The sequence below is a fragment of the Budorcas taxicolor genome, chromosome 3 (genome assembly GCF_023091745.1).
Source record: "Budorcas taxicolor isolate Tak-1 chromosome 3, Takin1.1, whole genome shotgun sequence".
Taxonomy (NCBI): domain Eukaryota; kingdom Metazoa; phylum Chordata; class Mammalia; order Artiodactyla; family Bovidae; genus Budorcas; species Budorcas taxicolor.
In genome coordinates, this window is record NC_068912.1 from 2,130,766 (window position 1) to 2,156,023 (window position 25,258).

The 25,258-nt window shown below is 42.8% G+C and overlaps 1 protein-coding gene across 1 annotated transcript in view; it reads right to left on the reverse strand.

The window, feature by feature from the left end:
- The window catches only part of STYXL2 (serine/threonine/tyrosine interacting like 2), a 67,706-nt gene that overhangs the window by 17,765 nt on the left and 24,683 nt on the right, over positions 1-25,258 (reverse strand). The window contains exons 3-5 of the mRNA XM_052636584.1: positions 25,101-25,195; positions 16,608-16,839; positions 12,650-12,867 (exon numbers count right to left, since the gene is read on the reverse strand). Coding sequence (XP_052492544.1) covers positions 12,650-12,867; positions 16,608-16,839; positions 25,101-25,195 — 545 coding nt within the window. The remainder of the gene's footprint in view (positions 1-12,649; positions 12,868-16,607; positions 16,840-25,100; positions 25,196-25,258) is intronic.

The window sequence follows — 25,258 nt, forward strand, 5'->3', positions numbered from 1 at the left end:
AGCAAACACCCTCTTCCAACAACACAAGAGAAGACTCTACACATGGACATCACCAGATGGTCAACACCGAAATCAGATTGATTATATTCTTTGCAGCCAAAGATGGAGATGCTCTATACAGTCAGCAAAAACAAGACCGGGAGCTGACTGTGGCTCAGATCATGAACTCCTTATTACCAAATTCAGACTTAAATTGAAGAAAGTAGGGAAAACCACTAGACCATTCAGGTATGACCTAAATCAAATCCCTTATGATTATACAGTGGAAGTGAGAAATAGATTTAAGGGCCTAGAGCTGATAGATAGACTGCTTGATGAACCATGGACTGAGGTTCGTGACATTGTACAGGAGACAGGGATCAAGACCACCCCCATGGAAAAGAAATGCAAAAAAGCAAAATGGCTGTCTGGGGAGGCCTTACAAATAACTGTGAAAAGAAGAGAAGTGAAAAGCAAAGGAGAAAAGGAAAGATATAAGCATCTGAATGCAGGGTTCCAAAGAATAGCAAGAAGAGATAAGAAAGCCTTCCTTGGTGATCAATGCAAAGAAATAGAGGAAAACAACAGAATGGGAAAGACTAGAGATCTCTTCAAAAAAATTAGAGATACCAAGGGAACATTTCATGCAAAGATAGGCTCGATAAAGGACAGAAATGGTATGGACCTAACAGAAGTAGAAGATATTAAGAAGAGGTAGCAAGAATACACAGAAGCATTGTACAAAAAAGATCTTCATGACCAAGATAATCACTGTGGTGTGATCACTCACCTAGAGCCAGACATTCTGGAACGTGAAGTCAAGTGGGCCTTAGAAAGTATCACTATGAACAAAGCTAGTGGAGGTGATGGAATTCCAGTTGAGCTATTTCAAATCCTGAAAGATGATGCTGTGAAAGTGCTGCAGTCAATATGCCAGCAAATTTGGAAAACTCAGCAGAGGCCACAGGACTGTAAAAGGACTGGGATTTCTTTCCAATCCCGAAGAAAGGCAATGCCAAAGAATGCTCAAACTACCACACAATTGCACTCATCTCACATGCTAGTAAAATAATGGTCAAAATTCTCCAAGCCAGGCTTCAGCAATACGTGAACCGTGAACTTCCTGATGTTCAAGCTGGTTTTAGAAAAGGCAGAGGAACCAGAGATCAAATTGCCAACATCCACTGGATCATGGAAAAAGCAAGAGAGTTCCAGAAAAACATCTATTTCTGCTTTATTGATTATGCCAAACCCTTTGACTGTGTGGATCACAATCAACTGTGGAAAATCCTTAAAGAGATGGGAATACCAGACCACCTGACCTGCCTGTTGAGAAACCTATATGCAGGTCAGGAAGCAACAGTTAGAACTGGACATGGAACAACAGACTGGTTCCAAATAGGAAAAGGAGTACGTCAAGGCTGTATATGGTCACCCTGCTTATTTAACTTCTATGCAGAGTACATCATGAGAAATGCTGTGCAGGAAGAAGCACAAGCTGGAATCAAGATTGCCAGGAGAAATATCAATAACCTCAGATGTGCAGATGGCACCACCCTTACGGCAGAAAGGGAAGAGGAACTAAAAAGCCTCTTGATGAAAGTGAAAGAGGAGAGTCAAAAAGTTGGCTTAAAGCTCAACATTCAGGAAACGATGATCATGGCATCTGGTCCCATCACTTCACGGGAAATAGATGGGGAAACAGTGGAAACAGTGTCAGACTTTATTTTTTTGGGCTCCAAAATCACTGCAGATGGTGATTGCAGCCATGAAATTAAAAGACGCCCAAAGACGCTTGGAAGAAAAGTTATGACCAACCTAGATAGCATATTGAAAAGCAGAGACATTACTTTGCCAACAAAGGTCCGTCTAGTCAAGGCTATGGTTTTTCCAGTGGTCATGTATGGATGTCAGAGTTGGACTGTGAAGAAATCTGAGAGCCGAAGAATTGATGCTTTTCAACTGAGGTGTTGGAGTGAACTCTTGAGAGTCCCTTGGACTGCAAGGAGGTCCAACCAGTCCATCCTAAAGGAGATCAGTCTTAGGTGTCCATTGGAAGGACTGATGCTGAAACTCCAATACTTTGACCACCACATGTGAAGAGTTAACTCATTGGAAAAGACTCTGATGCTGGGAGGGATTGGGGGCAGGAGGAGAAGGGGAGGACAGAGGATGAGATGGCTGGATGGCATTACTGACTTGATGGATGTGAGTTTGAATGAACTCTGGGAGTTGGTGATGGACAGGGAGGCCTGGTGTGCTGCGATTCATGGGGTCGAAAAGAGTCAGACATGACTGTGTTACTGAACTGAATTGAACTGAATAATGAGCTATGTTGAGCATTTTTTCATGTGTTTGTGAGCCATCTGTATGTCTTCTTTGGAGAAATGTCTGTTTAAGTCTTTTTCCCACTTTTTGATTGGGTTGTTTGCTTTTCTGGCATTGAGTTGTATGAGCTGCTTGTATATTTTGGAAATTAATCCTTTGTCATTTGTTTCACTTGCTCTATTTTCTCCCATTCCATGGGTTGACTTTTCACCTTGCTTATAGGTTTCTTTGCTGTGCAAAAGTTTTTAAGCTTAATCAGATCCCCCCTGTTTACTTTTGTTTTTATTTCCATTACACTAGAATGTGGGTCATAGAAGATCTTGCTTTGTTTTATGTCATGTTCTGCCTATGGTTTCCTCTAAGAGTTTTATAGTTTCTGGTCTTACATTTAGGTCTTTAATCCATTTTGAGTTTGTCTTTGTGTATGCTGTTAGGAAGTGTTCTAATTTCATTCTTTTACATGCAGCTGTCCAGTTTTCCCAGCATCATTTATTGAAGAGGCTGTCTTTGCCTCATTGTATATTCTTGTATCCTTTATCAAAAATAAGATACCCATAGGCACATTGGTTTATATCTGGGCTTTGTATCTTGTTCCGTTGGTCTATATTGCTGTTTTTGTGCCAGTACCATACTGTCTTGATGACTGTAGCTTTGTAGTGTAATCTGAAGTCAGGAAGGTTGATTCCTCCAGCTCCATTCTGCTTTCTTAGGACTGATTTGGCTATTCAGCATTTTTTGTGTTTCCATATGAATTGTGAAATTTTTTGTTCTAGTTCTGTAACAGATGCCGTTGGTAATTTGATAGGGATCACATTGAATCTGTAGATTGCAGTTTGGTAGTATAGTCATTTTCACAAAATCGATTCTTCCTACCCAGGAACATGGACTAGCTCTCCTTCTGTTTATGTCATCTTTGATTTCTTTCATTAGTGTCTTGTAATTTTCTATGTACAGTTCTTTTGTCTCCTTAGGTAAGTTTATTCCTAGATATTTAATTCTTTTTGTTGCAATGGTGAATGGGATTGCTTCCTTAATTTCTCTTTCTGATTTTTCATTGTTAGTACCTAGAAATGCAAGTGATTTCTGAGTATTGATTTTGTATCCTGCAACTTTGCTAAATTCACTGATTAACTCTAGTAATTTTCTGATACTATCTTTAGGGTTTTCTATGAACAGTACCATGTCATCTGCAAACAGTGAGAGCTTTACTTCTTTTCTGATCTGGATTCCTTTTATTTCTTTTTCTTCTCTCATTGCTGTAGCTCGGACTTCCAGAACTATGTTGAGTAATAGTGGTGAAAGTGGACACCCTTGTCTTGTTCCTGGTCTTAGGAGGATGCTTTTAGTTTTTCACCATTGAGAATAACATTTGCTGTAGGCTTATCATATATGGCCTTTACTATGTTGAGGTAAGTTCCTTCTATGCCCATTTTTTGAAGAGTTTTAAACATAAATGGGTGCTGAATTTTGTCAAAGTCTTTTTCTGCATCTATTGAGGTGATCATATGGTTTTTATCTTTTGATTTGTTAATATGGTGTATCACATTGATTGATTTGCATATACTGAAGAATCCTTGCATCCCTGGAATAATCCCAACTTGATCATGGTGTATGAAATTTTTGATGTGTTGCTGAACTCTATTTGCTAAACTTTTGTTGAGGATTTTTGCATCTATGTTCATCAGTGATATTGGCTTGTATTTTTCTTTTTTTGTGTTGTCTTTGGTTTTAGCATCAGGGTGATGGTAGCCTTGTAGAATGAGTTTGGAAGTGTTCTTTCCTCTTCAGTTTTTTGAAAGAGTTTTAGAAGGATAGGCCTTAGCTCTTCTCTAAATGTTTGATAGAACTCTCCTGTGAATCCATCTCGTCCTGGGCTTTTGTTTTTCGGGAGATTTTTGATCACAGATTCAGTTTCAGTGCTTGTAATTGGATTGTTCATAATTTCTATTTCTTCCTGGTTCATTCTTGGAAGATTGAACTTTTCTAAGACTCTGTCCATTTCTTCCAGGTTATCCATGCCATATAGTTGATCATAATAGTCACTTATAATCCTTTGTATTTCTGCATTGTCTGTTGTAACCTCTCCTTTTTCATTTCTGATTTGTTGGTTGGATTCTTCTCTTTTGTTCTTGATGAGTCTGGCTGAAGTTTTGTCAATTTTGTTTACCTTTTCAAAGAACCAGCTTGTAGTTTTATTGATCTTTACTATTGTTTCTTTCATTTCTTTTTCATTTATTACTGTTTGGATCATTATGATTTCTTTCCTTCTACTAATTTTGAGGGTTTTTTTTTTCTTTTTCCAGTTGTTTTAGGGGTAAAGTTAGGTTGTTTATTTGATGTTTTTCTTGTTTCTTGAGGTAGGATTGTATTGCTATAAAATTCCCTCTTAAAACTGCTTTTGCTGCATCCCGTAGGTTTTGATTTGTCATGTTTTCATTGTCATTTGCTTCTAGAAATTTTTTGAGTTCCCTTTTGATTTCTTCAGTAACCTGTTGGTTATTTAGAAATGTATTGTTTAATCTCCATGTGTTTGTGTTTCTTACAGTTCTTTCTTGTAATTGATATCTAGTCTTATAGCACTGTGGTTGGAGAAGATGCGTGATATGATTTCAATTCTCTTAAATTTGCTGAGGTTTGGTTTGGGACCCAGGATGTGGTCTATCCTGGAGAATGTTCCATGTGCACTTGAGAAGAAGTTGTATTCTTCTGTACTGGGATGGAATGTCCTGAAAATATCAATGAGATCCCATCTCATCTAATGTGTCATTTAAGACTTGTGTTTCCTTGTTAATTTTCTGTTTTGATGATCTGCCAATTGGTGTGGGTAGGGTGTTAAAGTCTCCTAGTATTATTGTGTTACTGTCAATTTCTCCTTTTATGTATGTTAGTGTTTCTCTTATGAATTGAGGTGCTCCTGTGTTGGGTGCATGCTGCTGCTGCTGCTAAGTCGCTTCAGTCATGTCCGACTCTGTGCGACATCATAGATGGCAGCACACCAGACTCCTCCATCCCTGGGATTCTCCAGGCAAGAACACTGGAGTGGGTCACCATTTCCTTCTCCAATGCATGGAAATGAAATTGGAAAGTGAAGTCGCTCAGTCATGTTGGTGCATAGATATTTACAGTTGTTATGTCTTCCTCTTGGATTGATCCCTTGATCATTATGTAGTGTCCTTCCTTATCTCTTGTAATAGTCTTTATGTTAAGGTCTATTTTGTCTGATATGAGGATCACTACTCCAGCTTTCTTTTGCTTCCCATTTGCATGGAATATATTTTTCCATCCTCTCACTTTCAGTTTATATGTGTCTTGAGGTCTGAAGTGTGTTTCTTGTAGACAGCGTATGCATATGGATCTTGTTTTTGTATCCATTCAGCTAGTCTGTGTCTTTTGGTTGGACCATTTAATCCATTTACATTTAAAGTAATTATTGATACATATGTTCCTATTGCCATTTTCTTAATTGTTTGGGGTTGATTTTGTAAATCTTTTTTCTTGTCTTGTATTTCTTGACTATATAAGTCCCTTTAACATTTGTTGTAAAGCTGGTTTTGTGGTACTGAATTCTCTTGACTTTTGCTTGTCTGAAAAGCTTTTTATTTCTCCATCCATTTTGAATGAGATCCTTGCTGGGTACAGTAATCTTGGTTGTAAAGTTTTCCTTTCAGTACTTTAAATATATCCTGCCATTCCCTTCTGGCCTGCAGAGTTTTTGCTGAAAGATCAACTGTTGAGCATATGAGCTTTCCCTTGTATGTTACTTGTTGCTTCTCCCTTGCTGCTTTAATGTTTTTTCTTTGTGTTTAGTTTTTATTAGTTGGATTAGTATATGTCTTGGCATGTTTTTCCTTGGGTTTATCCTGTATGGGACTCTTTGTGCCTCTTGCACTTGATTGACTATTTCCTTTTCCATGTTGGGGACATTTCAAACTATAATATCTTAAAAATTTTTTTCATACCCTTTCTTTTTCTCTTCTTCTTCTGGAACCCCTATAATTCCAATATTGGTGCATTTGATATTGTCCCAGAGGTCTAAGAGACTGTTATCAGTTGTTTTCATACTTTATTCTGCTCTTCAGAAGTTATTTCCACCACTTTGTCTTCCAGCTCACTGATTTGTCCTTCTGCTTCAGATATTCTGCTATTGATTCTTTCTAGAGTATTTTTAATTTCATTAGTTGTGTTGTTTTTCTCTGTATGTTTTTTCTTTAATTCTTCTAGGTCTTTGTTAATTTATTCTTGCATTTTATCCATTTTGTGTTCAAGGTTTTTGAGCATCTTTACTCTCACTATTCTGAATACTTTTTCAGGTAGTTTGCATATTTCCTCTTCATTTGTTTGGACTACTCTGTTTCTAGTTTGTTCCTTCATTTGTGTAGTATTTCTCTGCCTTTTCATTGTTTTTTTTTAAACTTATTGTGTTTGAGGTCTCCTTTTCCCAGGCTTCGGGGTTGAATTCTTTCTTCTGATTGGTTTCTGTCCCCCTAAGGTTGGTCCAGTGGTTTGTGTAAGCTTGTAAAGGGTGAGATTCTGTGCTTAGTTTTTGTTTGTTTTTGCTCTGATGTGTAAGGCTGAGTGAGGTGGTAATCCTGTCTGCTGATGATTGGGTTTGTATTTTTGTTTTATTTGTTGTTTAGAAGAGGCATCCTGCACAGGGTGCTACTAGTGGATGGTGATGCTGGGTCTTGTAGTCAAGTGGTTTTCTTTGTGTGAGTTCTCACTATTTGATACTCCCTAAGATTAGTTCTCTGGTTGTCTAGAGTCTTGGAGTCAGTGCTCCCACTCCAAAAGCCCTGGGCTTGATTTCTGGTCAGGAACAAAGATTCCACAAGTGGTTTGTTATGGGATTAAGTGAGATTAAAACAAATATCCAAAAACGAGAAACCAAAGATGAACCCCAGACAAATGGCAATTACAAAATCAAGCAAATGATTAAAATAATAGAATATACAGATATACATATAGACCTATGAGCAAAGTGAAAACAGCCCACCAACAAAAGTAAAGTTCAGGAGATTGACCCAACAAACAAAGGAAATAAAAAATTATATTTACCAGTTAAGAACAAAACTAACTAAAGCATGAACTGGGAAACAAAACTAAAGCAAGGTGCCGATTGGGGAATAAAGCAATGAAAATTAAACTACCAAAATGTTGAGAGGAGAGGAAAGAAAGAAAGAATAGATATGGAAAGTTAAATAGAGGTAGATTAAGAAGATTTATATACATTAAAGATTAACTGCAAGGGGAAAAGAACAGTAGGAAAGACAAACAAAGGAATAAATGTAGAAAAAATACAATAGGTTTAAAAAATTAAAATTATAAACAAGAGAAAAGAAAGAAAAAAACAGAAGAGGGAAAAAAAAAAAAAAAAGGAAAACTACACAGAACTGCAAAAGCCCAATGTAGAGGCAAAGGTTTATAATAGCAATAAAAAAAAAAGTGACTGATTAAAAAAAAAGCTCAAAAGCTTAATTAGATTTCATAGTGCCAATAAAATCAACAACTACAACAGAGAGGAGTGGAAAGGGGAAAAAAATCCAAAGGGATCTACAGAGTAAGACAAAACATAAAAATAATAAGTGTTTTTCTTGAGTCATTGCTGTCAGAGTCCTTTCCCTTACTGGGAGTAACAGTCCACCTCACCTCTCCAGGATGCCCTCCAACACTGTGCTGGTCTCTGGACCTGTTGTGAGGGAAGCTCAGATTCTAATCTGGTCCTCCTCCTGTATGTTCTTGCCTCCAATATCCACAGTTATCAGAACTACTGAATTTTCTTTTGTAGGAGCTCTCAATGACCATTTATATATTCCATAGGCACAGAGTCTGCCTAGTTGATCATGTGGATTTAATCTGCAGCTAGTTCAGCTGGTGGGAAGGCTTTGGGTCTTCTTCCTTAGCCACACTGCCCGTGGGTTTCAATTCTGGTTTTATTTCCATCTCTGCATGTGGGTATTCCACTGGGCTTTGCTCCTGAGGCTGCCCTGGAGGACTTGGGTCTGCTCCAGGGGTAACTGGTAAATTAACTGGTAAATATAATTTTTTATTTCCTTTGTTTGTTGGGTCAATCTCCCTCCAGTGAGGGCCAGGTGTGGAGGAGGTGCAGCTGCTTGGGTTGCAGGGGTTCTGGCAGCACCAGGTCCTCAGGGGAGTTGGTGGCTAAGGGCATCAGGAACTGTAGTGCTCTAGGAGGGCATGGCGCTCCATGGAGAAGGAAATGGCAGCCCACTCCAGTGTTCTTGCCTGGAGAATCCCAGGGACGGGGGAGCCTGGTGAGATGCCATCTATGGGGTTGCACAGAGTTGGACACGACTGAAGCGACTTAGCAGCAGTAGCAGGAGGGCATGGCTACCAGTACTGGCCAGTACGCTCCAGTATTCTTGCCTGGAGAACCCCTTCCCTGACAGAGAAGACTGGGTGACCACAGTTCACAGGGTCGCAAAGAGCTGGACACTACTGAAGTGACCCTGCACGCATAGATGCAAGACTGTTTTGCCTGTGGCAGCTCTGCCCCAATGAGAGCTGAGTGTGAAGGTGGCCCAGCTGCTTGGCCTGTGGGGACCCTGGCGGCGCAAAGTGTGCAGGGACACGGACTGCCTCTGCCGCAGGACTTATGACTCTATCAGAGTCTTTTTTCGAGCCTGTGTAGCTGGCAATCAGAAGGCCTCTGGCCAGTCTTTCTCTGTAGCTCCGCCCATTTAGGCACACAGAGGGACCCCCTGGCTGGGCATCCTACTCTTGTTCTGCACATCAGTCACTTAAAGGAGCAACCTGGGTGAGGTCCTACTCTGTAGTTCAGTGCGTCAGACATTCGATGGGCCAGCCTCTCTGTTCTTCAGCTGCTGCCAATGCTGACATGTGGGGAGAGAGGCTATCGTGATAGCTCCATCCCCTATGCGTGACTCAGCAGTATCGCCTTGCTTCCATGGCCACCTGGCTTTCCTCCACAGGCATTTCTCATCACAATCTCCTCCCTCACCTCCCCTCGATCTGTCTCTCTGCAGTCAACAGCAGCCCTCGCCCTGGGCTCACTCCACACTCCCCAGACTCCAGCTCCCAGCCGCGTTGCACCTTCCAGGGGACCCTCATCCCTGTCCAGGGTGTGTATGGCTGCAGCAAGGACTGTCTGATCTCATTCCACTTAGGCTGCCGCAGATCAGCCATTTCACTCTCAGCCTTAACTGTTTCTCCTCTAACTCAGGCAACTACCTGATGTGGGGATCGGACCCCTGCTTCAGTTCCCCCACCCACCGAGGGCAGGTCCAGTTCTACTAACTCTCCTGTTTTCCCCCTTAGTTCCTTCATCTGACCAAGTTTTGTGTGGTTCTATATATTCTTTTCCTCTGGTCAGGTACTCCTGCCCACTCTTAGCTGGTGTTATGCATGCATTTCTGTATGCTAAGGTGTATTCCTGGTGTATCCATGGAGAGAGATGTACTCCACGTTCTCTGCTATCTTCAGTCCTCTTTTTCTGTCCTTTATTGTGCCCATCCTTGCATGAAATGTTCCCTGATGGCTTTACTTTTCTTGAAGAGATCTCTAGCCTTTCCCATTCTATGGTTTTCCTTTATTTCTTTGCATAGTTCATTGAGAAGGCTTTCTGAGCTCTCCCTGTTGGTCTCTGGAACTGTGACTAATTGGGTATATCTTTCCTTTTCCCTCTTGCCTTTTTGCTTCTCTTCTTCCCTCAGCTATTTGTAAACCTCCTCAGAAAACTGCTTTGCTTTCTTGCATTTCTTTTTCTTGGCGATGATTTTGGTCACTGCCTCCTATACAAAGTTACAAACCTTCTTGCATACCTCTTCAGGCACTCTGTCTACCAGATCCAATTCCTTAAGTTTATCCATCACCTCCACCATATAATCATAAGGGATTTTATTTAGGTCATACCTGAATAGCCTAATGATTTTCCCTACTTTCTTCAACTTAAGCTTGGTTTTTGCAATAAGGCGCTCACGATCTGAGCTACAGTCAGCCCCAGGTCTTGTTTTTGCCGGTTGTTAGAGTTTCTTCATCTTTGGCTGGAAAGAACATAATCAATCTGATTTCAGAATTGGCTATAGGGTGATGTCCACTTGTATAGTTGTCTCTTGTGTTGTTGAAAAAGGATATTTGCTTAACAAAACTCTGTTGGCCTTTGCCCTGCTTCAATTTGTATTCCAATTGCCTGTTGTTCCAGGTATCTCTTGACTTCCTACTTTTGCATTCCAATCCCCTATGATGAAAGGAGCTTTGGTGTTCTAGAAGGTCTTGTGGGTTTCAATAGAACTAGTCAACTTCAACTTCTTCAGCACTAGTGGTTGGGGCATAGACTTGGATTACTATGATGTTGAGTGGTTTACCTTGGAAACAAAGCAAGATCATTCTGTCATTTTTGATATCTGAGGTTTTTGCATATTTTGTCATTTTTTGGATATCTGAGATTACACCCAAGTATTGCATTTCAGATTCTTCTGTTGACTATGAGGGCTACTCCATTTCTTCTAAGGGATTTATTGCCACAGTAGTAGATATAATGGTCATCTGAATTAAACTCACCCATTCTAATCAATTTTAATTCACTGATTCTTAAGATATTGATGTTCACTCTTGCCCTCTCCTGCTTGACCACATCCAATTTACCTTGATTCATGGACCCAACATTCCAGGTTCCTGTGCAATATTGTTCTTTACAGCATCGGAGTTTACTTTCATCACCAGACACATCCACAACTGAGCATCACTTCCACTTTGACTCAGCTGCTTCAGTCTTTCTGGAGCTATTAGTAATTGCCCTCTGGTCTTCTCCAGTAGCATGTTGGACACCTTCTGACCTATGGGGCTCATATCCTGGTGTCATACCTTTTTGCCTTTTTATACAGTTAATAGGGTTCTCGTGGCAGGAATACTGGAGTGATTCCTTCCTCCAGTGGACCATGTTTTGTCAGAATTCTTCACTGTGACTCATCAGCCTTGGGCGGCCCCACATGGCATGGCTCCATTGAGTTATGCAAGCCCCTTCAGTATGACAAGACTGTGACCCATGAAGTGGGGATATGTGTGTGCTCAGTCACGTCCAACTCTTTGCCACCCCATGGACTATAGCCCTCCAGGCTGCTCTGTCCATGGAATTTTCAAGGCAAGAATACTGGAACAAGTTGCCATTTCCTACTCTAGGGGATATTCCTGACTCAGGGATCAAACCTGTGTCTCTTGCATTATACACATTTCCATTAAAAGTTAGCCTTCCTGGCCAGTTGGTGATAGGAAATGTCCCTCCCAGGAATCATTACTAATATTTATTATAGTAATAGCTATAAGTTTTAAAACATTTATTATTGGTCCAATTCTGTGCTAAATGAGCTCTTATATGCATTTTTGCAATTTTAATCCTCACAGTAATTTTAGGAGCACTAGATCTATTTGTTCTATAGGTAAGAAAACTGTGATTCCTTGTATAAAGAGAGCATAGCAACTACTGACTGCAGCCTGGATTTTTGGGCCCCAGATCCTAAGCTACCACTCACCCGCACTGCATAAACTCTAGTCTCTCCTTGTTGAGATCCTCACGAGACCAATGCCCATCAACTCTGTGGACAGTCTCCTATCATCCCACTGGGACAGCAGTGATAGCATCAGCTCTGCTCTCCTTATTCCCACTCTCATCTCCCCAGCCAGTCTTGCCTCCAAAGCTCAAGGAATGAGCTTGTCATAATGTAGGTCAGCCCAAGGTGTCTTTTAGCTCCCTTCCACTGGTCCTTAACTTCCTGCACAATGGGACCCTGCCATCCTCACTTGCCAACCTAACCCACCAGGCTAATCGCCTTGTGCTTCCTGAACACATAAAGCTTATTCCACCTTTGGGTCTGTGCATGGACACTTCCCTTGCCAGGAATATTCTTCATCCACTTTTTCCATAGCTGGTTCCTCTTGTCACTCAGCTTAAATGTTTCCTTCTCAGAGAGGCCTTCTCAACCACTCTTGTAGGAGCTTGTCAGCCACTCCAGCACATCATCCCAGTTGTCATCTCTGCCTTACACTGATCGGTATCTGACCGTTTTCTTTTTCTTTTCTTTTTATATTGTTCTGCCTTCACTACAATGTAAGTATCAAAGGCCAGAAGCTGTGTCCATATCTTTCACCACAAAGTCTAGAATAGCACCTGGCCGGTGTTGGGCCCTCAATAATTACTTATTGGGTGAATACTGCTCCATTCCTTCCCCCTTCTCCTAGAATGAGATGACAACCATCTTAACATAGATGACCTCCGGACAGCAGATAACCTGGAGGTTTTCCTAACATTCTCTATGTTGCTCCTCCTGCTGTGGAATTCCAGCAGCCTGGAGTGAGCAGATTCCCTCACCTCTATAGGTCAGCAGGGCTTCATCCAGGAACTCGGCTGCCTTCCGGAAATGCTGGGAGATATCCACCTCAGGAAAGTCATCCACCTCCACACCCAGGTACTGGATCTCCAGGCCAGTGTAGAATTCAGGCCCCGTGTAGACACCAGTGCCATGAGCAGCATTCAGGATGTGAGTAATTCCCAGCCTCTTCAGCCTCCCCTTGTTCACAGCCACACTCCTAAAGAGAAAGAAGCAGGGACATTTTTTTTTTTTGCCAGCATCAGAACTAGAAAAGTACCTTACCACTGAGATTGGGAGCCTGCTTCAGCAGGGTCAGGAGAGCCCAGCTGGGTGAATACCACTTCCTCTGCTCCACAGTATGTCTGAGGCTCACTGCAAATATTGTTATAAAAATGGATCAGTGACCTAGCTCTAGCAAGAGAGAGAAGGGAGGGAGAGCTGGGCAGGGGAGGACAGGAGAAAGAGGAGAACAGGGCTGATGTGCAAGGAAACAACTGATTGACCCAGAAAGCTCTAGGCTAAAATTCCATGACTTCAGGATGGACATTTATCAAGACACAAAAGTGGCAGTCAAAAATAATTATAAAATTAAGTATGTTTCATGATGTGGCATGCTATATTTTTCAAAGTGCTTTCATATGCACTATTTTAATTTATCCTAATAATAAACTTCAGAAGTAGAATAACCATTCTTATTCCTATCTGAAGATTGTAAAAATGAATCAACTGTGTTTTAGGACTTGTTCCTAAGAAAAGACTCTGAACAAGAACTGGAGGTCAGGACCACTGACCACCCAGAGCAGAAGCGGTGGAGCAGCCAGAAGTTGTCGGAGTTCCAATCAGAAAGACTGGCGGACAGACTTCGACAGGAGCCAGAGCTGTGCTGAGGTGTTGGTGGCCAGGGAGTGGGGCGAGCCGCTCTACAAGTCCGAGCATGCTGAGATGGCATCTGAGAACAAAGTTAATCGCCAGTCTGTACCGCATGGCAGTCAGAACATTGTTCTCAATGGCAAGACCACTGTGATGAATGACTGTATTATCCGAGGGGGTCTGACAAGTGGAAGAGTTGGACGTCATTGTGGTGTGAAAAGTCGGGGTGTCCTAAGGCTACCATTCAAGAAATTCAGCAAAGGTTGCATTTCTTCCTTTACGTATTGGGGAACACACCTTTATTGAGGAAGACTGTGTGGTCAGCGCAGCTCATATTGGCTCTTATGTTCACATTGGCAGGAATTGTGTGGCTGGGTGCTGGTGTGTATTGAAAGGCTCTTGAAAAATTCTTGACAACACAGTATTACTCCCAGAAACTGTGGTCCCACCATTCACCATCTTCTCAGGCTGCCCAGGACTCTTCTCAGGGGAGCTTCCAGAATGTACCCAGGAGCTGATGACTGGCATCACCAAGAGCGACTACCAACAGTTTTTGCCCTTGACACAGGTCTAATGTCTCTGCCTTGTATCTTGAATTTGATTGAACTCTAAGATGAACTTGGGGACAAAGTGAGCCAGAGAGCACCTACAAGGAGCTCTTGACACCTCCCACACTCTTTTTTTGCTTGTTTGTTTCATTCTTTAGAATTTCTCAATCCTCCCAGGCTCTAAGCTCTTAAGACATTAATAACAGAATGACTGGAGGGTTATCTCCAAATGCTGTGCTTAAACCATATCTGTTCATGTCACTCTGTACCATGATGTGGGGAGCATAGACTCATCTGTTTCCAGCACTCCTACCCTTTGGGGTGCGGGCAGCTGGTGGAGCAGGGCGCTCTATCCCAGCGGGGAGGTTGTGTGCAGCCCGTGGACATGAGCTGCCACAGTGAGCACCACTCACAGGGGTCACTGTTGTCTTCCCTGCTGCTTGTGCAATTGGCCAGTTGCCACAGCTGCTTGTCATTTGCAAAAAAGAAAAGTGTTTGCCACTTTTCAGCACCCAGGTTCCTCTTGGCTACTAAAACTTGCAGGGAGGGTGGTTAGTATTTCTCTTCTTTTCAAAATGACCTGATCATCTTAATTAGGGGTGAATAATGAAAGACTTTCTAGCCTTCTATTCTAGGGCCTTGGCTTTCATTAAAAGGGGGGCCCTTAGCATCCAGATTTTGTTTGGTAAAGTCCCATGTTTGAGTCTCACATGTGGATGGACTAGACCGGACTAGACCCCTTGTCTCATGGTGTGTAGGGGCAGCAGTGTATGCCTTATTTCACTGGACATGTAGCATTTGTGACACTTGCTCTCTGGCCTGGAACCATTCAGACCATCCTGCATTTGCCATAAATCTCACAGTTCAGACCGAAATATCAATACTTGGGCCCAATCTCATATGTACATGGGGATCTCTTAAAATCACTCTGGGGGCCTGGAGTCCCGAGGAGCAGACAGAGTTGCCAGTGCTGTCCTTATCTTCTGGGTAATGGCACAGTCCTCCCCATTCTGCTCTAGTAGGAAGACTTAGACGTGAAGGCCTGAGAAGGCTGGCCTGGCTTGATGCTCTGGGGCTACTAGATGCTCTAGTGCTGCTGGGAATGGGGTAGACAATTCAGCCCCAAAGGTTAGGATCTTGCAGCAGCTGTCTTGACTTAATATCTGGTCTGGGGTTTGCAAAAAGAACTGTGTGTAGTCACCTCTGCTGCTGCTGCTGCTGCTAAGTCACTTCAGTCGTGCCTGACTCTGTGCGACCCCATAGACTAGTTCAATGTAAAACTGCTTTCTGGTTTATCATTTTTTATGTCTGTACATTAAAGGAGTGACACGTGAAACAAACAAACAGCAAAACAACTCGAGTTTGGGATCCCTGGTTCAGAGTTCTCTTTACTGCAGTGGAATAGGCGGAGCTTAGTTTGAAGCACTTCTGCACACAGGGTCACCCGAGAAGAAGCAGAGGCCTCAGCTGGGGGTTTCTCAAGATGCCCAGAGTGTCTGTCCATCACTGTGTCAATGTTTCTGGGTCTGTGGAGCTAATTAGGGACCACTTGGGACTTGGTGCCCAACTCTGGGAATCGGGTTCTGGGCAACATATTATACCATGCTGGAGGATAAGACCCAGTGTCCAAAGCTATTTTCCCTATTGCCTGCTTTCAGGGCCCCAAGTTCCCTCCCTTATATTAGGAAAAGATCTCATTAAGAAGCCAGTAGATCAGCAAAAATGTTTTCACAAATCAGCCTTTTGTTACCAGTTATGTACTGGCAAGACCATGATGAAGGAATAAGATGTGAGTGAGTTGTTTGGGGTTTTGTTCTGGATACCACTGATAAACTTTTGAAAAACAACATTTTGTTTTCTGATTATAAAAACAAATGTTTACTGTAGGATATCTATACAATTCAGAAGACATCTAAAGAAGAAAATGAAAATCACTTATAGAACCACCTCCCAGCAAGAAGTATTGTGAAATTTTTATCACATTTGTTTCTAATTTGTTGTCTATGCAAAAGCACATGTGCACACGCACACACACATACACACTATATAAATTAGTATCATATCATATATACAGGTTTTGTAACCTATCTATCCTCTTAATATATTGTGGATATTTTCATAAGTTAGTAAATACACATAAAATCAATATTGTCAGTGGCTCCAAGTGCCCCATTATATGGTTGTAACGGATGTCATGGAACGATGGTAATAGTGAGGTGTGTGCTATTGGCAAGGCTCTGGGCAGGAAGGGAGGCCCAGACAGGGGACCTGGGGCAGCGGGGAAGGCTGTGAATGAGAGCCCTGTCAGGAGGTTGGAGGATAAACAACCATACCAGCTTTTTTGCCTGGGAATCCCTGTGTGCAGGTGGGTGGGCTGGGTCTTTCTCTAAGGTGGGGGCTGGAAAAATGCTCAGGCAGCATCCACTTGCTGGATGGAGCTATTGGGGCCATTGGTCCAAGTTGGGGGAGTTTCATCTCTGTTGGGCACTACCCAGAGGCGTAGGACAAAGGCTCTTGACCATCCAGCCATCAGACTCACTTCTCTGCTATGAAGACGTTGGGCCAGACCTCATCCACCTCATTCCAGGGAGCCTCTTGGCGGTCTTGGACCAAGGCCCGCTGGAGGTCCAGGATGCAGGGAGTGTTGTACAGGCTGGTGTCATCCATCTTCTCCCTGACGCGGTTGTACAGGTCCTCCACCAGCAACTGCTCGGCAGACTCCAGCATGCCTGGACACTCTGCCTCGACTCTGACCCCACGCGGCTTGAGTTCTAGGGGGAGAAGCAGCATTCTCATCAAAGAGAAAGAACACCACGACCCTCTCTGCTCCTTGGGAAAATCCACTCTTGGTCCATTTTCTGCCAGGACTCTGTGTATGGGCTGAATCTGATCTGCCAGGAAGGACTTAACAGGGATCAGCAGTAGCATAGATGTACTGGGGTGGGAGAAGGGATGTCAGTTTCCCTCATTTCCTCCCATATTTCTATAGAACTGGCTGATAGTTTCTTAAACCACGGTCCTTAAGTAGCTAGTATATGTCCGATTTATACTTGTAAAACCCATAGTGAAACAAAATAGATGCTTAGATGCATTTACCAGATGAATACATGACATTCTTTGGTAACATAATTCATTCCATTAGTTTGACTCCATTATGTACAGAGGGCAAATAGCGGGGAAAAGTAAAATTTTCAACAGTCACTTTTGCTAGATCATGTTCTAATACACCTTTATTTCTCTTATTTCATTTATTGTCTGAATGCATTACTTGGGCACAATCTCAAAAATGACAGAATGATCTCTGTTCATTTCCAAGGCAAACCATTCAATATCACAGTAATCCAAGTCTATGCCCCAACCAGTAATGCTGAAGAAGCTGAAGTTGAATGGTTCTATGAAAAGTTACAAGACCTTCTAGAACTAACACCCCAAAATGATGTCCTTTTCATCATATGGGACTGAAATGTAAAAGTAGGAAGTCAAGAGATACCTGGAGTAACAGGTAAATTTCACCTTGGAGTACAAAATGAAGCAGGGCAAAGGCTAACAGAGTTTTGCCAAGAGAACACACTGGTCATAGCAAACACTCTCTTCCAACAACACAAGAGAAGATTCTACATATGGACATTACCAGATGGTCAATACCAAAATCAGATTGATTATGTTCTTTGCAGCTGAAGATGGAAAAGCTCTATACAGTCAGCAAAAAAAAGACTGGGAGCTGACTGTGGCTCAGATCATGAAATTCATGAACTGCTTATTGCCAAATTCAGATTTAAATTGAAGAAAGTAGGGAAAACCGCTAGGTCATTCAGGTATGACCTAAATCAAATCCCTTACAGTGGAAGTGACAAATAGACTCAAGGGATTCGATCTGATAGAGTGCCTGAAGAACTATGGATGGAGGTTTGTGACATTGTACATCCCAAGGAAAAAGAAATGCAAAAAAGGCAAAATGCTTGTCTAGGGAGCTATTTCTTTTCACAAATAGCTGTGAAAAGAAGAGAAGCCAAAAGCAAAGGAGAAAAGGAAAGATATACCCATCTGAATGCAGAGTTCCAAAGAAGAGCAAGGAGAGATAAGACAGCCTTCCTCAGTGATCAGTGCACAGAAATAGAGGAAAACAATAGAATGGGAAAGACTAGAGATCTCTTCAAGAAAATTAGAGCTACCAAGGGAACATCTCGTGCAAAGATGGGCTCGATAAAGGACAGAAATGGTATGGACCTAACAGAAACAGAAGATATTAAGAAGAGGTGGCAAGAATATATGGAAGAATTGTACAAAAAAGATCTTCATGACCCAGATAACCATGATGGTGTGATCACTCACCTAGAGCCAGACATCCTGGAATTGGAAGTCAAGTGGGCCTTAGAAAGCATCACTACGAACAAAGCTAGTGGAGGTGATGGACTTCCAGTAGAGCTATTTCAAATCCTAAAAGATGATGCTGTGAAAGTGCTGTACTCAATATGCCAGCAAATATGGAAAACTCAGCAGTGGCCACAGGACTGGAAAAGATCCGTTTTCATTCCAGTCCCAAAGAAAGGCAATGCCAAAGAGTGTTCAAACTACTGCACAATTGCAGTCATCTCCAACACTAGCAAAATAAAGCTCAAAATTCTCCAAGCCAGGCTCCAGCAGTACATGAGCTGTGAATTTCCAGATGTTCAAGCTGGTTTTAGAAAAGGCAGAGGAACCAGAGATCAAATTGCCAACATCCGTTGGCTCATCAAAAAAGCAAGAGTTCCAGAAAAACAACTACTTCTGCTTTATTGACTACACTAAAGCCTTTGACTGTGTGGATCACAACAAACTGCGGATAATTCTTAAAGAGATGGGAATACCAGACCACCTTACCTGACTCCTGAGAAATCTGTATGCAGGTCAAGAAGCAACAGTTAGAACTGGACATGGAACAACAGACTGGTTCCAAATTGGGAAAGGAGGACATCAAGACTGCATATTGTCACCCTGCTTATTTAACTTATATGCAGAGTACATCATGCAAAATGCTGGATTGGATGAAGCACAAGCTGGAATCAACATTGCTGGGAGAAATATAAAAAATCTCAGATACACAGACGATACCACCCTAAAGACAGAAAGTGAAGAGGAACTAAAAAGCCTCTTGATGAAAGTGAAAGAGGAGAGTGAAAAAGTTGGCTTAAAACTCAACATTCAGAAAACAAAAATCATGGTATCTGGTCCCATCACTTCATGGGGAATGGATGGGGAAACAGTGGAAACAGTGTCGGACTTTATTTTGGGGCTCCAAAATCACTGCAGATGGTGTCTGCAGCCATGAAATTAAAAGATGCTCGCTCCTTGGAAGAAAAGCTATGACCAACCTAGATAGCATATTAAAAAGCAGAGCCATTACTTTGCCCACAAAGTGCATATAGTCAAAGTTATGGTCTTTCCAGTAGTTATGTATGGATGTGAGAGTTGGACTATAAAGAAAGCTGATCATGGAGGAATCGATGCTTCTGAACTGTGGTGTTGGAGAAGACTCTTTGAGAGTCCCTTGGACTGCAAGGAGATCCAACCAGTCCATCCTAAAGGAGACCAGTCCTGGGTGTTCATTGGAGGGACTGATGCTGAAGCTGAAACTCCAGCTGATGCAAAGTACTGACCCATTGGAAAAGACCCTGATATTGGGAATGATTGAAGACAGGAGGAGAAGGGACTGACAGAGGATGAGATGGTTGGGTGGCATCACCAGCTCAATGGACATGAGTTTGAGCAAGCTCTGGGTGTTGGTGATGGACAGGGAAGCCTGGCATGCTGCAGTCCATGGGGTTGCAGAGTCAGACATGACTGAGCAACTGAACTGAACTGACTGCCTCTCTAGAGCATAGGCACCTGTGATCCTCAACCTCCCAGCTCTATGACAGGTGGGAAAACTTTGCAATGAGCCTTGATGCCAGTCACAAGATAGCATGCAGGATCTTTTTGACAACAGCCCAGAAAAGCTCAAATTTCAAATGAATTCCCTCTTGAGTGAAACTTTATCTTCTCCTTCCAATGTATTTTCTTCCAAATTATCAAATATAGAGGAAAATAAGATCTTTCATTTCTCTAAGAATATATCAGTTCTGTTCAGTCACTCAGTCATGTCTGACTCTGTGACACCATGGACTGCAGCACCCAAGCCTCCTCGGTGCTGCAGTCCATGGGGTCCATCACCTGTCTATCACCAACTCCCAGAGTTTACTCATACTCATGTCCATTGAGTTAGTGATGCCATCCAATCATCTCATTCTCTGTCAGCCCCTTCTCCTGTCTTCAATCTTTCCCAGCATCAGGGTCTTTTCCAATGAGTCAGCTCTTTGCAGCATTTGATCAAAGTATTGGCGTTTCGGCTTCAGCGTCAGTCCTTCTAATGAATATTCAGGACTGATTTCCTTTAGGATGGACTGGTTGGATCTCCTTGCAGCCCTAAGGACTCTCGAGAGTCTTCTCCAACACCACAGTTCAAAAGCATCAATTCTTTAGCACTCAGCTTTCTTTAGAGTCCAACTCTCACATCCATACATGACTATTGAAAAATCATAGCTTTGACTAGACAGAACTTTGTTGGCAAAGTAATGTGTCTGATTTTTAATATGCTGTCGAGGTTGATCATAACTTCTCCCAAGGAGTAAGTGTCTTAATTTCACGGCTGCAGTCACCATCTGCAGTGATTTTGGAGCTCAAAAATATAAAATCTGTCACTGTTTCCACATCTATTTGCCATGAACTGATGGGACCAGATGCCATGATCTTCGTTTTCTGAATGTTGAGTTTTAAGACAACTTTTTCACTCTCCACTTTCACTTTCATCAAGAGGCTCTTTAGTTCTTCTTCACTTTCTGCCATAAGGGTGGTGTCATCTGCATATTGAGGTTATTGATATTTTCCCCGGCAATCTTGATTCCAGCTTGTGCTTCTTCCAGCCCAGTGTTTCTCATGATGTACTCTGCATAGAAGTTAAATAAGCAGGGTGACAATATACAGCCTTGATATACTCCGTTCCTGATTTGGAGCCGGTCTGTTGTTCCATGTCCAGTTCTAACTGTTGCTTTTTTGACCTGCATACAGATTTCTCAGGAGTCAGGTAAGGTGGTCTGGTATTCCCATCTCTTTAAGAATTTTCCGCAGTTTGTTGTGATCCACACAGTCAAAGGCTTTAGTGTAGTCAATAAAGCAGAAGTAGTTGTTTTTCTGGAACTCTCTTGCTTTTTTGATGAGCCAACGGATGTTGGCAATTTGATCCTTGGTTCCTCTGCCTTTTCTAAAACCAGCTTGAACATCTGGAAGTTGACAATTCATGTATTGTTGAAGCCTGGCTTGGAGAATTTTGAGCTTTACTTTATTAGTATGGGAGAGGAGTGCAATTGTGTGGTAGTATGGGCATTCCTTAGCATTGCCTTTCTTTGGGATTGGAATGAAAACTGACCTTTTCCAGTCCTGTGGCCTCTGTTGAGTTTTCCAAATTTGCTGGCATATTGAGTGTAGCACTCACAGCATCATCTTTTAGGATTTGAAATAGCTCAATGGAATTCCATCACCTCCACTAGTTTTGTTTGTAATGATGCTCCTAAGGCCCACTTGACTTCCAATTCCAGGATGTCTGGCTCTAGATGAGTGATCACACCATTGTGATTATCTGGGTCGTGAAGATCTTTTTTTGTATAGTTCTTCTGTGTATTCTTGCCACCTCTTCTTAATATCTTCTGCTTCTGTTAGGTCCATACCATTCTGTCCTTTATTGAGCCCATTTTTGCATGAAATGTTCCCTTGGTATCTCTAATTCTCTTGAAGAGCTCTCTAGTCTTTTCCATTCTATTGTTTTCCTCTATTTCTTTGCATTGATTACTGGGGGAGGCTTTCTTATGTCTCCTTGCTATTCTTTGGAACTCTGCATTCAGATGGGTATATCTTTCCTTTTCTCCTTTGCTTTCCCTTCTTTTCACAGCAATTTGTAAGGCCTCCTGAGACAGCCATTTTTGCCTTTTTTGCATTTCTTTTTCTTGGAGGTGGTCTTGATCCCCGTCTCCTGTACAATGTCACGAACCTCTGTCCGTAGTTTATCAGGCACTCTGTCTATCAGATCTAGTCCCTTAAATCTGTTTCTCACTTCCACTGTATAATCGTAAGGGATTTGATTTAGGTCATACCTGAATGGTCTAGTTACCAAGGAGAAGGAAAAAGAAGGTAAGTAGGAAACGGATGTCCTCCATGTTGGTCATAACCTCTTGCCAGCACCACCTCTTCTCCATGGGTGAAATGTGGGTGAAGAGTGCAGCCACATTTGGCAAATAGATGTGGCCTTGCTCTTCATGGAATGTGTAAACTGGGCTTGCTGCTCAAGTTCTGTTGATCCAGGAGATCTGAGTTCTGCTGAGGGCTGAGTGCTTCACTTCCCTAAAGCTTCCCTTTCCTCTCCTCCCTCATTTCTGCACCACCTGATGGGCCCCACACCCATTCCCAGGTCTCAGCTCTAAATGTTCTTTGATCTCTGTTTCAAAAGCAGAAGGAAGGAAACCTCTGCCATCCCAGTGCTCTGTTTTGTTTAGAAATAGATGAAGTGTTCCTATTTTCTCCACCACTTGGGCTCTCCTGGGGTCTTAAATGGCAAATGTGAAAGCCTCTCTCTCTCCTTACTTCCAAGGAGAAGTAAGATTTCTACTTAGATATTTTTACTGCACTGAGAAAAAGACTCCCCATTGCCTCATTAAAACATACAGCTAGGCCTTCCCTCAGCTATTTACATAGCAGGGTGTTGTTTTGAGTTCTTTCCCCTCCTGTTTAAAACAAATGTCCCAGTCCCTTACCCACCGGGTACTTTCCCTAGGTTTCTAGTCCACACCTCAGCCACGTCAGTTCCTCCCATTTATTTCTACTCCTGGAGGTGTCTTCAGAAGACAGTTAAGCCCAGACAATCCTCTGCACTCTGTCAGATGTGTGGCATATGCAGACTTTCCTGAAATGGGAAGGTTCTTCCACACCCATTTTTACCTCTCTAGTCATTACTGAGTAGGGCAATGTTTTGAAAGATCACTTGGTACATTTTCCTTTTTTCTGTAATTTATTCTTTGCTTCTTCTTCCACCACCCATCAGCCACTGAGACTACTGAAGCTTAGACTTAATGCCTAGATATGATCCAGGATTGAAAAAAAAAATGCACTGCTCATTTTCAGGTCTCAGTATAAACGTTGAATGTCCCTAGAACCCGATAGACCTGACAGTGAAGCTTTCAAAGAGAGCACATGGTTTTCTCACTACCCCTAAAAGTGGACTCTTACTCACACACGAAGCCTGGAGACTGGAGCAGAAAGGGAAGCGCAGAGCACAGATGATGCAGGAGGGGCTGCTGGGGATATTCCTAACCACTCAGGAGGGACAAAGGACTTCCAGAGTTAAGAGTGGTGCTGTGAGAAGTTTAGAAAGAACTAGGCTGGGGTCAAGACACCTTGGCCAGGGCTTCTCTGGAGGCTCAGTGGTACACAATCCTCCTGCCAGTGTAGGAGACATGGGTTCGACCCCTGGTCCGGGAAGATCCCATATGCTGAGGAGCAACTAAGCTCATGTGCTACAGCTATGAAGCCTGTGTGCCAGGGAACCGCAGCTTCTGAAGCCTGAGTACCCTAGAGCCTGTTCTCCGCAACAAGAGAAACCACTGCAGTGAGAAGCCCTCACACTGCAGCGAAGGGTCTCCACCGCTCGCCGCAACGAGAATAGCCGGGGCAGCTGCAAAGACCTAGCACAGCCAAAGATGAATAAATAAAAAGTTGAAATGCACCTTGGCCTGACTGGGAGTGAGGTAATAGCAACCCTGCTGCTGCTAAGTCACTTCAGTCGTGTCCGACTCTGTGCGACCCCATAGACGGCAGCCCACCAGGCTCGCCCGTCCCTGGGATTCTCCAGGCAAGAACACTGGAGTGGGTTGCCATTTTCTTCTCCAATGCGTGAAAGTGAAAAGTGAAAGTGAAGTCGCTCAGTCGTGTCCGACCCTTAGCGACCCCATAGACTGCAGCCCACCAGGCTCCTCTGTCCATGGGATTTTCCAGGCAAGAGTACTGGAGTGGGTTGCCATTGCCTTCTCCAAATAGCAACCCTAGGAAGGGCAATAAAGAAAACAGAAAAAAAGTAGTTATTTGAGAAGATGGAACCTCCTGGGATTCCCAGACCAACAAGCAACATCAGGTAAAGTATCTCATTCCTCACCAAGTGTACAGGAGATCCAGAGGTTCTCAGAGACCCAAAGGGTCTAGGGCCTAAGGAAGACCTGGGGTTACATGGAAAAGGAGTAGTATGTTTGGTTCTCATCACTAGGGAAGTGATCCTGGCTACCAGCTGTGGATGCCAGATTAGGCTCAAGGCCAGGTAGGGGCTGTGTCATTAATAGCATTGCCTTACCTCACTATCCCCATCAGAGGTGAGAGAGACACCAAAGGCAAAGGCATGAGAAGGGACAGGAATGAAATTGTGAAAGATTATTGCCCAAATTTCCATCCAATCTGGATGAGTATCCTTGAATGAAATATTGTATGGATTCTGCTGTAAAATTTCCTGTATAAATATTAACATCTCTTTCCATTCCATCTTTTTTTTAAACCTCCTCCCCATTCATACTTCAGTGTGAAAACTGTCTTTAATCTCTGGTGGAAATGCAGGTTTAAATATAGACGTGCCCTTGAACAGAACTCTGTGGATGCTCCCAGCCATTTTGGGGGCTCTCAGGTCTGCATCTGTAGCATAACCAGGACCCCCGAGTTTAACTGAAAAACTGGATTAGAGGCCCTAGCGGCAGATTGGAGTTACCTCCCCAGCTGTTGACTAGAGAACTGTTCACCCTGAGACAATAATTTCCACTCTGTTCTGTGAAGGTTGATGAGGAGGGGTTGGAGGAACTGCCTTCTTTGGACCTGCTCCTCTTAATGGGGTGGGAATCACATGAGAAACACATGGCACCTTCCAATGAGCCCGTTCTGAGGGTCTCCAGAGGACTCGCGGACCCTCCCACCCAGCGTCTGATGGCATCACCTTCATTGATGATCTGTTTAGCTGCAACAGCTGAGGAGAGGTGAATGGGATCCATGAAAATGCTTTCTGTCTCTGCATCTGAGACCAGTGAGTACCTGAAAGAAGAGGATATCATGTGAGATGACTTAGGAGAGTATCTGAATGGAAGGCCATCTTTT